General features: G+C 40.6%; 1 protein-coding gene across 5 annotated transcripts in view; it reads left to right on the plus strand.

The window, feature by feature from the left end:
• LMO7 (LIM domain 7) overlaps nt 1-15881 on the plus strand; it is a 181778-nt gene that overhangs the window by 43529 nt on the left and 122368 nt on the right. For all 5 annotated transcript variants that reach the window (XM_074962097.1, XM_074962109.1, XM_074962102.1 and 2 more), the window contains exons 2-3: nt 10529-10599; nt 15429-15498. In XM_074962097.1, coding sequence (XP_074818198.1) covers nt 10529-10599; nt 15429-15498 — 141 coding nt within the window. The remainder of the gene's footprint in view (nt 1-10528; nt 10600-15428; nt 15499-15881) is intronic.

Raw genomic sequence — 15881 nt, forward strand, 5'->3', positions numbered from 1 at the left:
CACTCCATTCCTGGGTGAGAGATCTACAAGATTGTTACTTTATATTGTACCACAATGGATGAATTTTCTTATCACTAGGCCTCTGTGTGGAGTCAAAGCATTGACGCCCCGTGAAGGGTGACTGCTGTAGCCTGAAGAAATTGGTACAATAAATTCAGTAGAACCTGCAAAATGTGAAGATATGTCTTCCTGCTAATTTACCTCCAAAGTCCCTAGAAATGTTTTCATGTTTTACTTTTCCCAAGGATCTTTTCAGACTTCGTCGTTCTTTTACTGCTGTGAGTTCCAGCATAATACGCTCTAGCTCTTATGATGTTTCAAACAAGAGGAGATTCTCTCCTTAAAAAGTAAGATTTCAGTCACAACACTGATTACATCCATCAGGAAATACAATGTGACCAAAAAGATTGCTATCTTAATCTCCTCCTTAACCTGAACTAGGATCATTCTTATTGACTCTTGAACTCAGTTTTCCTAAAGGGCAATAGCCCAGTGATAACTTTTGATAAGTCCTGCCTGTGCTGTGGCTTGGCTATCTACTACCAAGGTGTGCCTGGTAGATTCCTCTGAAATGGCTTTTGGTTGTCTAAAAGCATCTGCAAGGTTTGAAATTGCTTTTTCTTTTTTTAAATTTTTTAATTAAATTAAAACTTTTAGTTAAATAGAAACCCAGAATAGGAAGCTCAGAGTAATGGTTGATGCAGCGCACAGAAAAATGAGAAGTATTTTTTCTAAACTTGGTTTGTAAGTCATTTGAACCACCTATATTAACTGCTGTACCAGTTCAGCCAGTTGTGATTTGAACTGTCTGCCTTGACCCCAGAAACTGTTATGCATTCCAAGTCAATTTTGTCAGCAAAAATTGCCCAACCTGCACCAATCTGATGGATGTATGCTGATTCATTCAGCTCTAGACCTGTCAGCAGCTCCATCAGCAAGCACTGTTGTAAACCTGTCTTTCTGTGTGCATTTGAGATGTCTGTTTTCTTTCCTGAAAGGATGCTGATTTTGACTACCTGTTTTTAAAAAGTTTTCCAAGAATCACTTTTGTGCTTTCTTCCGTGCTATCTCTCATTAGAGTTGCCAGGCATCTGGTTTTCGACCAGAACGCTTGGTCGAAAAGGGACCGTGGTGGCTCTGGTCAACCCCGCTGACTGGGCTGCTAAAAGTCTGATCAGTGGCGCAGCAGGGACCTGGGTCTAAGGCAGGCTCCCTGCATGCTCTAGCTCTGCATGGCTCCCAGAAATGGCTGGCATGTCCCCGTGGCCCCTAGGCACAGGGGTGGCCATGGGGGCTCTGCGCAGTACCCCCACCCTGAGCACCGGCTCCGCAGCTCCCATTGGCTGAGAACCATAGCCAATGGGAGCTGCGGAGGCGGCACCTATGGACACCTGTGGGTGCGGGCAGTGCATGGAGCCGACTGGCTGCCCCTGTGCCTAGGAGATGGACATGTCGCCGCTTCCAGGGAGTCTGCCTTAGCCCCGTTGCACCACCAACTGGGAGCTGCCTGAGGTAAGCACCACCTGGCTGGAACCAAAACCCCCTCCTGTGCCCCAACTCTCTGCCCCAGACCTGAGCCCCCTGCTGCACCCAAACTCCCTCCCGGAGCCTGCACGCCCTCCTACATCACAACCCCAGGCCTGAGCCCCCTCCTGTACCCCAAATCCCTCATCCCCAGTTCCATCCCAGAGCCCGCACCCCCACCCACACTACGAACCCCCTCAGTCCCAGCCTGGAGCCCCCTCTTGCACCTCAAACGCCTCATCCCCGGGCCCACCCCAGAGCCTGCACCCCCCGCCGGAGCCCTCACCCACTCCCACACCCTTACCCCAGCCTGGTTAAAGTGAGTGGGGGTAGGGCGGGGGCAGGGCAGGGGGGTTCAGTTTTGTGTGATTAGAAAGTTGGCAGCCCTATCTCTTATGCATAGGAGGAGCTCCCCACAGAGATCCACAAATTGACTTTGTTCTCACCCTTGAAGTCCCTCTTTAAAACTTTTCTGTGGGTGTGTCTACATTTCATGCTGCTTTTGTTTTGTGTAGAGTACGTACCTGCGTAGCCCCCTAACATGATGTAAATAGCAGTGTAGCTGGTGGGGCATGCCTTAGGCAGCTGGCATAAAGACATACCTGAAGGGTGTGGGTATGTATGCGAGTACATGCCTACCCTTTGTGCTCTCTGCTCATCCAAGCTGTGACTATCTGTTTACCCTGCTAAAAATAGTATTGTAATGTCCCACTGCCTCCCTGCAGCTCAAGTCTTTTTTCCCTTCCATACGAAAAGACTCCCCCAGAGGGGAAAGGCTCTGCAAGCTCCCTGTTGCTGGAGCCTTGCCTGCAGCAGGGAGCTGCTGAAACCTTTTCCAGCTGCCTCCCCTCTGCCAGAGTCTTTCACTGACACGTGGAGCTACACACTGCTGTGTGGCTGCAGCTTGCTTTCATGTAGCTACTAGGGCTGTCAAGCGATTAAAAATTTAATCGTGATTAATCGCACTGTTAACCAATAATAGAATACCATTTATTTAAATATTTTGGATGTGTTCTATGTTTTTCAAATATATTGATTGCAGTTACAACACAGGATACAAAGTGTACAGTGCTCACTTTATATTTTTATTAAAAATATTTGCACTGTATAAAAACAATGTATGAGGTGAACTGAAAAATACTATTTCTATTGTTTATCGTTTTTACAGTGCAAATATTTTTAATCAAAAATATAAAGTGAGAACTGTACACTTTGTATTCTGTGTTGCAATTGAAATAGATACATTTGAAAATGTAGAAAAACATCCAAAAATATTTAATTTCAAATGGTATTCTATTGTTTAACAGTGCGATTAATTTTTTTTTTTTAGTTAATCAGATGAATTAACTGATTTAATCAACAGCCCTAGTGGCTACACATACACTACATGCTGCAGCCAGTGTTGCATAGCATAGAAGTAACTGACCAGGGTGCCTGAAAATACAAAAACTTGACAATGATTAAGCAACTGATATGATTTGACTTCTGCTTATCATGCCTCAGTTATTGTTTTGTTGTCCTTCACTCTGTTCATTGCACCCACTGGTTATCTATAGTTAGTTGGATTGTAAATTCTTTGGAGAAGTGAAACTTTTTTTTTGTTCCATATTTTTACTGTGCCTAGAATGATGAGGCCCTGGCCTCATAATTCTGATAATAAATAATAGTGAGAGACTTAACAATTGCAGTTAAAGATTTTTGCTCCATGAGTGTTTGTTTTGATCCATTTTTAAGGCCAGTTTTGGCTGCAAGTCTCCCAACCTGTAATCATGTTTCATGACACTGAGTAGAGGAAAGCAAACTTCTGAATCTCTTCCCATTATATTTTATGTAGCAGACTAAGAATAGGGATTTAATGTGAACAAAGTGACTATTTGTTGTTTCCTTATTTCATGTAAGATATAGGAAACCATTTTGCAAGTTTTACCCACACTTTCAAGAAGGCTGTCCTTATCAGAAAGCTGTTCATGTTTCTGCGAATACAGCTATTAATGTATGAGACGAACCTCCTTATTGGTTGTTACCATTCATGCATTTTTCAGCATGATGTCAGATCTCATCTTTCCTTTTTTACACGAGGAGGGACCATTATAAACATCTAGTTTGGACTTTCATAACACAGACCAAAGAACCTCGCCAGATATAATTTCTCTGTCGAGACTGATTCTTAATGTATTCTTCTGTGCCATGTGTACTTTGTTCAATTGGCCCATGGCTTTCAATAATATCCTCTGCTGGTCCAGAGTGGGTGGCTAGTCAATTCTGACCACCCCAAAAAACCCTTAGCGGGATGATTTGATGTGTCCCAGGCATTTTTCAGATTTTTAATAAAATTAACTGTGTGGTTTTCACATAAGTATTTTAAAACAATGTATAAATTAAGGATTGATTTGAAAATTAAACTGCCTGGCGTCAGTAAGTGCAAAGGTATATAAAGTGTGTATGAGAGGACACCTTCCTCCAAAAAAAACCAAATTAATATTTTTTGCAGCAGCAGTTACTCCCGTGTGCTCATGCCCTCTCCTCCCCCACTTTCCCTGTGTGTGTATATAACATAAAAAATAATCCCCTGACTGATATCCTTTCCATTTGTCTCTTCCCAAAATGCTGAAATGATACTAGGATATGTAGTCAGCAGGAAAAGAGAATAATCTGAAAAGAGATGGGGGTGTTGATGAAGTGCAGAGATGGATCATCTTGCAAGAACAAATCTTATTTCCTTTGGTATTTGGTAGGTCAGATGATATGCCCATGGTCTAAATGGTTGGTCATGTCCCTAAATCAGTTATGCCCATTACATAAATGCACCATACCCTGCATAGCCTGTTTTAAGGACTAAGGATCAGAACATGTTGCAGTCAGTCATAAATCTTATCCTTAACATCTGAACATGCTGTCCTATAGTGATATGTAACAAATAGGATGATATTGAACAGAGATGGTTATGAGTAATGAAGTGCTTAAATCACTTACTTTTTATTGACATTTCAAGTATTTTGATTCCATGTGTAACAGGGTATACAATATCATGTTATGGTGTTACTTCACTTAAGGTCTTCTTTTCATACAGATTGTTACCATAATATCAAAATACATTTTTTCCTTTTGAATTAAACTGTCACCCTAGTAATAAAGACCCATCAGAGGTAGCCAATTAGTTTAGATTTTTCCATAAATGCAGTCTTTTGACCTGTGACACAGGATATGATCCTGGAGAGACACTGAAACAAGCCTATTTCAGATTGTGTGTGTGTGTGTGTGTGTGTGTGTGTGAAATTGCATTTTTAAAATAATTAATGAAACCAATATAGCTGAAATGCTAGTCGGAGAACATACAGTTTGGATGGATATTAATGTTAGGCAATAAGCTAAGGCCCAGTGTGGCCTATAGTAGTTAGAAGTGTTTTAGCATAAGGGATGTCAGAATTAGCATAAGCAGCTCAATCTGAGTTTATAAGATTTAGTAACAACTTGTTTTTAACAAAGCACTTAAGTGCAAAAGAATAGTTTATGCTTGAAATAATGGATTTTCAGGGGATTTTTTTTACTATGGGTAACCAAGAGGTTAACCGCATTACCATACCAAAAACACTGGGAAATGTCTGAATGGAGTATTGACCCAAATAATTTATGTCAGCAGTCGGAACCCTGAGTATGGTACCCGGAAAGCAACACATGAATAAGGGGCCAAGACCTAAGTAAATATGATCATGGGGGTGTGTAAAACCTGATGCATGAATGTTCACAAGTGATACATCAGGAGTGAGTGAGTAGGTGGCAGCCCAAATTGTCGTTATTTTTTGTGGTGATCTCCACTTACTGTTCTTTATCTTTACTCTTGCCAGTCTCTGTAATGTTGTAAGTATGTCAGCATTGGGGATTGTTCTGTTCTGCACTGGCTCTGAGGCTGTAAGTATGCACAATTCAGACGTTTGTTTGGTTATGCTTAAACCACAGAATCTTATTTTTCTATGATGTCAACTATACTTGCCTGTACTAAATACAACTCCATCTGTAAGTGCTTCACCAATATCATCTTAATTAACTCTCTAAGATGCTGTCTGAATATAAAGAACCTGTTTGTGACAAGTGCATTTGCACCTTAAAATAATCCAAGGTTTCAAGTAAAAACATAAGGATACAATAATATGTTCTTAAATAACTTGCCTACAAACTTGGGCCTTAATCTTTCAGTCTAGTACTACTATGAAGTACAATCACAGCATAAAAATCAGGTATTTCGGCATTCCAATAGCTGAGTTATGTCTCCTTCCCACACTCTTTCCCCCTTCTCAATAGCAAAATGGGAAAAAGGGAATTCACTTCAGCAATTGTCAAGGTTCCTTCCGCTCTCTGAACTCTAGGGTACAGATGTGGGGACCTGCATGAAAACCTCCTAAGCTTACTTTTACCAGCTTAGGCTAAAACTTCCCCAGGGTACAAACTATTTTACCCTTTGCCCTTGGACTTCCACTGCCACCACCAAACGTTTATCTGGGTTTATTTTTTAGGAAAGCGTTGTTTGGAAACGTCTTTCCCCCCAAAATCCTCCCAACCCTTGCACCCCACTTCTTGGGGAAGGTTTGGTAAAAATCCTCACCTATTTGCATAGGTGACCACAGACCCAAACCCTTGGATCTTAAGAACAATGAAAAAAGCATTCAGGTCTTATAAGAAGAATTTTAATAGAAGAAACAGTAAAAAAGAAGTAAAAATAAAAAGAATCACCTCTGTAAAATCAGGATGGTAAATACCTTACAGGGTAATTAGATTCAAAACATAGAGAATCCCTCTAGGCAAAACCTTAAGTTACAAAAAGACACACAGACAGGAATATCCATTCTATTCAGCACAGCTTAATTTCTCAGCCATTTAAAGAAATCATAATCTAACGCATATCTAGCTAGATTACTTACTAAATTCTAAGACTCCATTCCTGTTCTGTCCCTGGCAAAAGCATCACCCAGACAGACAGAGATTTGTTTTCTTCCTCTCCCCAGCTTTTGAAAGTATCTTGTCTCCTCATTGGTCATTTTGGTCAGGTGCCAGCAAGGTTATACTAGCTTCTTAACCCTTTACAGGTGAAAGGATTTTTCCTCTGGCCAGGAGGGATTTTAAAGGGGTTTACCCTTCCCTTTATATTTATGACAGCAATAAAGTGCCATTCAGTTCAAGAAAGGATGTTGATAATGGAAACAGTGTAAAAACAATAATTCTTCCCACTTTCAAAGAATTAATAATTATAGGTTTTATAACAGATAGGTATTACCATATAAGGATAATGTGCTAGATGCTTCCCGGTATACTTACGCTGCACAAGGTCTCGTCTCAGAAAAGTTTACAATCTAATATTAAAATTTAAGTAAAATGGGCTACTTCTGTTTTGAGACCAGTAATACATGGTGAACTGTGTAATGTGGAAAATGTGGTGTTTCTCAATCTCAAGCCATCAATTTTTTAAATTGCTCACTGAGGGGGCCTTTAAGTTAGCTATACATCATGATCAAGTTTTAAAGTCAGTATCCAGGATCTCTAATTTGGCCATGCTGAAGTTTTATTTGAATGCCAACACCATTCTTGCATAGCTTGAAAGCTTGTCTCTTTCACCAACAGAAGATGGTCCAATAAAAGATATTACCTCGCCCACCTTGTCTCCAACACTATTCTTTATTATTATAGTATTCAGAATCTCATAGTAAACCTATCTGAATTTAAAAATTTCTTAAAATATATCAGTTTGACAGTTTCCACTAGATATATAGCACCATTAATGCAGATGCCTTAGGGGCTGTAAAAAGAATTAATTTAAAAGGCTAACATGTGTCTAGTGCAAACTGTCTTTTAATTTTAGATTTATAATTTTAACAAGTCCAGAAGTCTAATGCAAACCTCTGCAAACTCCTCACAATGAAATCAGACTAATTTTTGTTGGAAAGTGTTGGGTCCTTTCCAGCTGCTGTCATGTGTCCGTGAACTTGGTGGTTATGAAAGGTGCTCCATTGACAGGTCTGGAGAATGAAGTTTTCTTTATTTAGAGAACAGGCGCAGCATAAGCAATGACAAGTTAAGATTCCCCACATTGTGCCACTAGAGCCAATTCTGTGTTCTGGAGGGACTCTCTCAGTGAGTTAGACAGTTGCTGTCTCAATGAGCAATGTATTTTTTGACTACTGCAGACAGGGTTGCCAACTTTCTAGTTGCACAAAACTGAACACCCTAGCCCTGCCCCCTTCCTGAGGCCCCGCCCCTGCTCACTACATTCCCCGTTCCTCTGTGGCTCGCTCTCCCGCACACTCACTCACGTTCAGTGGCTTGGGACAGGGAGTTGAGGTGTAGGAGGGGGTGAGGGCTCTAACTGGGGGTGCGGCCATAAATGAGGGGTTCAGGGAGGGGGCTCCGGGCTGGGGCAGGGAGTTGGGGTGCGGGATGGGGTGAGGGTTCTGGCTGGAAGTGTGGGCTCTGGAGTGGGGCTGGGGATGAGGGGTTTGGGGTGCAGGAGGGGGCTACAGGCTGGGGGGTGGGGCCAAGGGATTTGGAGTGCGGAGGGTTGAGGCAGGGGGTTGGGCCGTGGGAGGGGGTGAAGGCTCTGGGCTGGGGGTGCTGGCTCTGGGGTGGGGGTGCTCCAGGTTTGGGGGGGCTCTGGGCTGGGGCAGGTCGTTGGAGCTCTGGGCAGGGGTAGGCGGTTGAGGTACAGGAGGGGGTACAGGCTTTGGGGTAGGCCTGGGGATGAGGGGTTTGGTGTGCAGAAGGAGGCTCTGGGTTAGGGGAGGCTCGGGGCTGGGGCAGGGGGTTGGGCTCAGGATTGGGGCAAGGGCTAACCTCAGGTGGCTTCTGCTCAGCAGCGCAGCAGGGGTCTAAGGCAGGCTGCCTGCCTGCCTGTCTGTCCTGGCACCGCACTATGTGTGCCGTGGAAGCAGCCAGCGGTTCCTGGCCCATGGGAGTGCAGAGCCCTGTGGACTCCCTGCCTAGGATTCTGATCTGCTGGCTGCTTCCGGGGTGCAACATGGTGCGAGCCAGGACAGGTTGGGACTCTAGCCTGCCTTATAACCTCAGCACCGCTGACTGGACCTTTAACATCCTGGTCGGCAGTGCTGACCGGAGCCGCCAGGGTCCTTTTTTGACCGGGTGTTTTGGTAGAAAATCAGACACCTCGTCACTCTAACTGCAAATGAGATTTTCAATTACGAACTTTTAAATTTGTTCGGAATTTCAACATTGGGATGTGCATGGTTTGTGGGTTATAGGTCAATAAGTCATTGTAGCTTCGTGAAACATCCACCTGTAGCCACTTCGGTGTTGACTGGAAGAAATATCACATTTACAGTTCCAATTGTGGCTTTATGAATAAACTGTCCATATTTAAGTCCAAATTCTGCCCTGACTTTAAGTATGTACATCAATGAAGTAGCAGACCAAGTGAGGATAAAATTTGCCCCCTAGGTATGTTACTCAATATTTAACTAGATCAGTGCCTCCTATCATTTTTGAGTTTGAATCATAACTACAACTCTAGGTCCCAGTCCTGCAAACATGATCTCCACTCTTCTAGAGTTCACTTTTACTTGGTAATGCAGGTGATTTAAAATTTAGTGTTTGCAGAATCTGGGGCCTAGTTTAATTTATGGAATACAAACTCTTATATAAACTGTCTATATTTAAATCTTTAATGTAAGTAATACAATCAATATAAGAAGAAAATGTTCCTCATTGTATGTAAAACAGGTTGAAAGAGAACAAGGTACTAAAATAAGGTTAAGTGTATCACAAATGCCTATGAATGTTTGGGGAGGGCAGGGCGGGTGCTTCTACTTGAACTTGCTTTCAGATGTGATACTCGGTAAACTTTAATATCTCTTAAAGTGATGTCACTAACTGATCAGCTATAAGTCGATAGTCTCAAACACAAGCACACGCTGAAACCATTTTTTTAAACAGGAAAATGATATACATTATCTAGAAGAACAAGTTTCACTATTTTTGTTACAAGATTGTTTGTTTGTTTTTCTGAATGTTTATGGTTTTGAAGTTTCTTATCTAGAAGTGAACACCCTGTCTTCCTGCCTAGTTATTTGTTGTGAATTCTGGAATAACACATGACACCCTCCCAAACAAACAGGAAGAGCTTCATAATGTATTCATTTTTCTATTTGATAATCTGGTTTGTTTGTCTCAATAGCCACTTTGGAAATAAACATGACATAACACAGTTTAAAAATAATTTAAAAACTTAACTTTCTGAAAGCTTTTTTTAAATGTAAATTCTCATTTGGTTATTTAGGAACAATGATTTGAAGATAGTGGAACTACTCACATGTTATGCACATTTATCGTTGCAGGATCAGGTCCTTAAAAGCTTTATATTTTTTCCATTTCCCCTTTAATTTACTAACTTCTCTTTCCCCACCTTAATTTTTTTTTAAAAAGTCACATCAGTAAAGATCCACAACTCATCCTAAAAATAGGTATCAGTTTGGCTATATTGAGTAAAGCCTGGATGGAATAAGTCAAACGTTGATAGCAAGCTTTAATTTCTCCTTTACAAATATAGTTGAAAAACCCGCTGTCTAGAAAATTCTGCACTGTACTATGTATCATAGTTTTAGAAAAGGGTGTGTATACAAACTGTGAAAATAGCTGGGAAACATGGAAATTGTTTAGTTCTTCTGTTTCAAATTTACCATGCTTTGCACACTTCACAGCAATCGTTTACATTAGAAAATAACAGTAGCTATTCCCAGTGTGTAGTTGGAAATTGGTTCATGCTGAAGGAGATGGAATTTCCTGATATAGTTAAATGTAAACTCTTCTTATGAGGTATAAAAAACCAAACGTGCATTCCTTTGAATGTTTAAGTTTTATTGATGATATTACTTCCAAAGAACTCTATGGATATAAATTTCTGACTGTGAAGTCCTGAGTCTTGTAATACTACTTCTCAATCTGTTGCTAGCCCGGTTGTAATTTATTTTTAAAAGACAAATTAACACTGTTATTTTCTTTATAGGCAGTCACTGGGAAAAGTTTTGGAACCAAAGATTTTCGAGCAGCTTTAGAAAACGGAGTCCTGTTGTGCGAGTAAGTATGGAAAATGTTTGCTATTAATGTAAAAACTGCATAGCTTAAATATATCATCTATTCACTAATGAAGATGAAATTGACCAATTTTTCTCTCAAATATTTTGTTCAACTGATGTTTCCTTGGCTGCAAACAATATCTGAGCAGATTAGATTAAATATACTACTTGGCAGTCTGAGACGACACTGTCGAAGATGGAAGGTGATGGGAAACAGTAATATTCTCCAAGTGGTACTTACTATTAGAGCTGGGTGAAATTTTTCATCCAAATTTATTTTTAGCAAAAAATGCTGATTTGGAAACAACAAAATAGTTTGTGAATCCTTGTTTTTGCCAAATTCATATTTAAAAAAAACAAAAAACAACCAACCAAAACACACACAAACCAAAACCCTACCTACCAAGGAAGTCTAAACATTTTGATTTCTTTGATTTTTTTTGTTTTGTTTTGTTTCAAAATTCTCTTCTAATTTATGTTTGAAAAATTTAAAAATGTTAAAGCACTCTAAATCAATATGAATAGTTTTAGTTCAAATGAACCATTGACACAGATGATGTGGTATAAATTTTCCTCCTCTCTTCACTCACTCTATTGACTTAAATAACTGCACCATCAGCTTGACTATTTCTATGATTGTTCACTGTCCCTAGTAGCTGGAATGTTTCTAGAGGAAACTTCCAAGTTACTGGCATGGAGCTAACAGTGAGTCAGAGTAATAGAACTTTCTAAGGTGCCACAAGTGCTCCAGAACTTTAACCCTGTCCCTGCATTTTTTTTAAAGAAAAAGAAAACTCCAGCAGTGCAAGATCCCAGGACTGCAAGCAGCATTAATCCGCAAGGATTTTAGGGCAGGAGTAAAAGTAATCAGAATGCCAAAAATACCAGGAAATATCTAGGTGGGAGCAGAAGAATTCCTAGTAGAATATTTTAAAAAAATAAATTGCACTTTGTGTCTTCAAATTATTTTTAGATGAGTTAGCATGGGGGAATATTAGTTTACATGGGCTACCAAAATATGTATTTCCAAGCCTTTAAGTTTCTCTCTGTACGTACCATAAACAATGATTATGGAAAGTGCAGAAACAGTGCAACTTGTTCTGCATTTCTCTCATTGTCCTTATTTGTTGTCTTCTCTCTCCTTTCTGTCTTTTTTATTTATTTATTTATTTTATTTGTTCCACTCTTCTCCTTCCCATCCTATTTTTCTGGCTGCTTCCTCCATCTTCCCCTGCGGGATACAGGAGTTGATCAGCAAAGTGAACAATGAATTATGATTTCTTAAAAGTAAAAACCACAGTAGAGATGGAGAACTTGTCCTTTCCTCATGCTGCTTCAATCAGATGTTGAGTAGAACAGTGGTTCTCAACCAGGGGTCTGAAGCCCCCTGGGGGCCCGCAAGCTGGTGTCAGGGGATCCCCCAAGCAGGGGCAGTGTTAGTCTTGTTGGGGCTCAGGGAAAAAAGCCGAAGCCCCGGGCCATGAGCCCTGCCACCTGGGGCTGAAGCTGAAGCCTGAGCAATTTAGGTTTGCGGGGACCCCTGTGGCGTGGGGCTCCAGGCAATTGCCCTGCTTGCTCCCTCTCCCCCAACATTGGTCCTGGCTTTTATATGCAGAAAAACAGTTGTTGTTGTTGCAAAGGTGGGGCCATGGACTTTTTATAGCATGCTGGGGAGGCGGCCTCAAAGAAAAATGTTGAGAAACCTGGAGTAGAACAAGAGCTGATGCAATAGAATACGTGGTTCATATCTTTCTAAAGTGTACTTCTTACATTGCAGTAACAACTAATTAGTTCAAAATGATCATGAATTGGAAACATTTGTTTTAAAAAACAAACTGAACAGTTAGATGGAATCTTGGAAATATAGTGAGAGAGAAGTGTGGATTCAAAAATGAGGTGTGAGCTTTAAAAATAAAGCTAAAATGTTTCTTTCAGCGTTAGAACTCTGAACAGATATTTTCTAAAATCTTCTGCTAGTTTCATCATCCAGCTATACCAAAAGAAGGTCAGGAGACACTTGATATGGTTTTAATCTGGTCACAACTTTATTATTGTCTGGGACTACCTGGCAGATAAAATTGTACAGTGTAGGTAATTCCGTGTTTGTTCAGTATCTACCTGGGGAGACTTCTGCCAGCCCCGGCTCTTTTTCCATCCAGGTTCCCCAGCCAACCAATTGCTGGGACCTTACTATTCACCCCCCTCCCCCCAAACGAGGGTTAAGGTGGGTGGGCTATGAGAAAGCGGGTTGGTTCCCTGCCGTGCCAGTTATAGGAGCCCTGATATGTGCCCCCTGCCACCCGGTTCCGTTCCTTTAACCAACACCTCCATTTTACATCCTTTTCTAAGCCATTTATCTGGTCACTGTGTGCTTTTCCTATGGAGTACTTGCACTGGACGTCCACCCCACTCTTACACAATGAGTTGTGACACCATAGCCTAACACCCTTCCCTACTCACCATAACAAAGCCCTCTCTGAACTTGCTGTGGGGAAGGTGAAAAAAATCCCCTCCACCTATGCCAAGTTAGTGGTGAGGGAAAAATTCCTTCCCAGTCCCCCTAGAAAGCCATAATTAGTGCAATGCCCACAGCAGGTCCTCACCAAACCTGGTAATTTTTGCCACTTCAAGTGCAGGGAGGGTGGGTGCTGCTCCATCTGGTCTGGGGAAAAGGGACTTCTCCCACTGGACTTGACCATTTTAAACTCCCCAGTCCTTCTGGTCCCTGGGGATGTCTCACTACTCTGACCCACTCCCCCTTTTTGCAGCAGCTTCTGAGCCTTGCTCCACCAGCCCGTAAAGCGCTATTCCCTGCGCTATTCCCCTGCCAAGCCAAACAATGTCTCCCCCCCCCTCCCCCCGCCCCGACCCCGAAAGGTGCAGTGTGGTCATTATTGTCATGTTTGGTAAAATAATGGAAGAATAATTTGTACTTGGCAGATGGGAGTCTCTTCTGAAGCTAATCGGCTTAACTCTCATTAATAGCCGTATGCAGTAAAATACATCTTGAAATTAATTCTGCTGAGCAGGCTGACTTAGCATACAATGTTCTTTTTTTAAAAAATGCTTTCTGAAAATGTAGTTACATTGCACTAACTTGTTCCAGTCTTCATTTAAGATTTATAGATAGCTTTTAAATTATTTCAATTTCATATATTCAGAGGTAGAAGGAAAGGTGGTTTTATGAGTAAAATGGGCAAAGTTTTCCAACTACGGTATTTCCACTGTGGTACAATAGGGGGCAAAAATTCAAATAGTAAAATAAATACTAGACTACTAAGTTGTTTCAGAGTGGCTCTGTTGCAATGGTTGAGGTAAAGGAGACTGAATTCTCATTATAATACATTGAATTTGCTGTGGGTAGTCCAGAAAGGTAAATCCATTTAAGTCAGACTACTTGTAGGCCATCCCATGTTCTAAACCACCTGCACCAAAAACAGACAAATGAAAATGTTGCATTCAGAAGCTAAATAATTCTTTGAAAGGCCACCCAACAGTGTGTGTGTTACAGTTTTTTTAAAAAAAATCTTCAAATGCTCTTATTTTTAGTGACTACTTACTGAAATGTTGAGATATGAATACCAATAGTCCTGAAGCCTTAAAATTCCACCTGATTTTCAAGAAGGGAAAGTATCTTTCTTCCTACCTTTCCCATCTCATTACTGGAATTTAATAGTTTTTCTATGAAATCTATACTGCAGGGGCAAGTAATCTGTGCAGAGCAGGTAGTTTTAAGGCCTTGTTTCTGCAACTGCATCTTTATGTGCATCCCACAGAACTGTATGGGCATCATTGGTGCTCTATGCAGATGCAGTGATCTGTCCACATGAATGCAGCAGCAGGATGAGAGAGATGCAGGACTAATGAATTATATTGAATAAACCACTGAACCATTTCCCCCCCCCCTCTAGTTATTCCAACCCTTTAAAAAAGGGGTGTGTTTTGCTATCCTAATGATTTGTTTAACTTTTATCCTAAATAAAGTACAATTGCATGACATTTTTATGATAAAAATATTATTTAATTCTCCAAGGGAGTAATTGGCTCAATTGCTTGACTATGTAAGCATGAATACCTGACTTGCACATATATGCTTAAAAGGATGCTGGTTACATGCTTTTGATTTTGAAAATCAGGTTCTTGAAGCCTATTTTGTATTGTGAATGACATAATGTATTAAAACTGAGTCTTACAGACTTCCATTGGGTGTGTGCTTTAGACAAACGTAAGCTTTGAAGTATTTAACATTGAGTTTTGACCATATCTTAAAGAAATGTTGACACACTTTTTTAGTGATAACCCTTTTTTTTCTTTGTGCTGATTATAAAAGACTGGCTATTTGTGTACAAACAGCCATTTTACAAACATTAATTTTCTTTTTCAGTTAATCTGGTGATGGTGATTATAGTGTGTGCAGTGCAAACTAAATATTTTTCAGCCTGAAAATTAAAATACTGGTATCTTCTCAACCAGAAGAATTTTTTTTAACAGAAGAGCTTAGATTCTGATGAAAATCTCCACTTTTGTGGCAAGAACCTGAATCCATTTCTTTCGACTTACCTATGCATTTCTTATTTCTTTTGTGCCTTCTCTCTGCCATTCTCAGCAGTCTTGCTTCTTGATTATGTTTGTGACTGATTGCTTTTTATGTTTGGAAAGGCTGAGTATAAACTTATTTTAGATCCTCTTTTTAATAGGTTCAAATTTAAATCAGAAATATGTAGAAACAATTTGTCACAAACATTTTTTATTTTTTGTACGCCTAGGGTAAAATGTTAACATTATTGCATAATAGCATATCATATGGTTAATGTTTTCATTCATTTTTAGTTTGATTAACAAGATCAAACCTGGCATCATTAAGAAGATCAATCGTCTGTCTACTCCAATAGCTGGTTTGGTAAGTAATACAATCATTTCCAATATCTTCAGTGTCAGTGTAAGATTTCTCTCTGATTTTAAAGTAACGATGCCCTGTACTTTGTGTTTTATGTTTCAATATATAACTATTTTTCTCTGGTTACTGGTGTACAATAGCTACTGTTCTGCAATGTCTGTTGTACTATGCATATAGGTCTATTATTTGTATTGTATTTTGGCACTGTTCCCCATCGTTGGTGCCCAAAAGAAGACTAAAAAGCATGGCTCCCTGGCACCGAGCAAAAGTGCCATGGGCCATCGGGCAAAGGACCCGCTTCGGCCTGCCCGGCCACTCTGGAGTCACATGCTCACTCCTTGCCAGCTGGGACCCTTAACCCCATGAAAGCTCGACTCCCAGGAGCG

Source organism: Natator depressus, chromosome 1 (assembly GCF_965152275.1).
Source record: "Natator depressus isolate rNatDep1 chromosome 1, rNatDep2.hap1, whole genome shotgun sequence".
Taxonomy (NCBI): Eukaryota; Metazoa; Chordata; order Testudines; family Cheloniidae; genus Natator; species Natator depressus.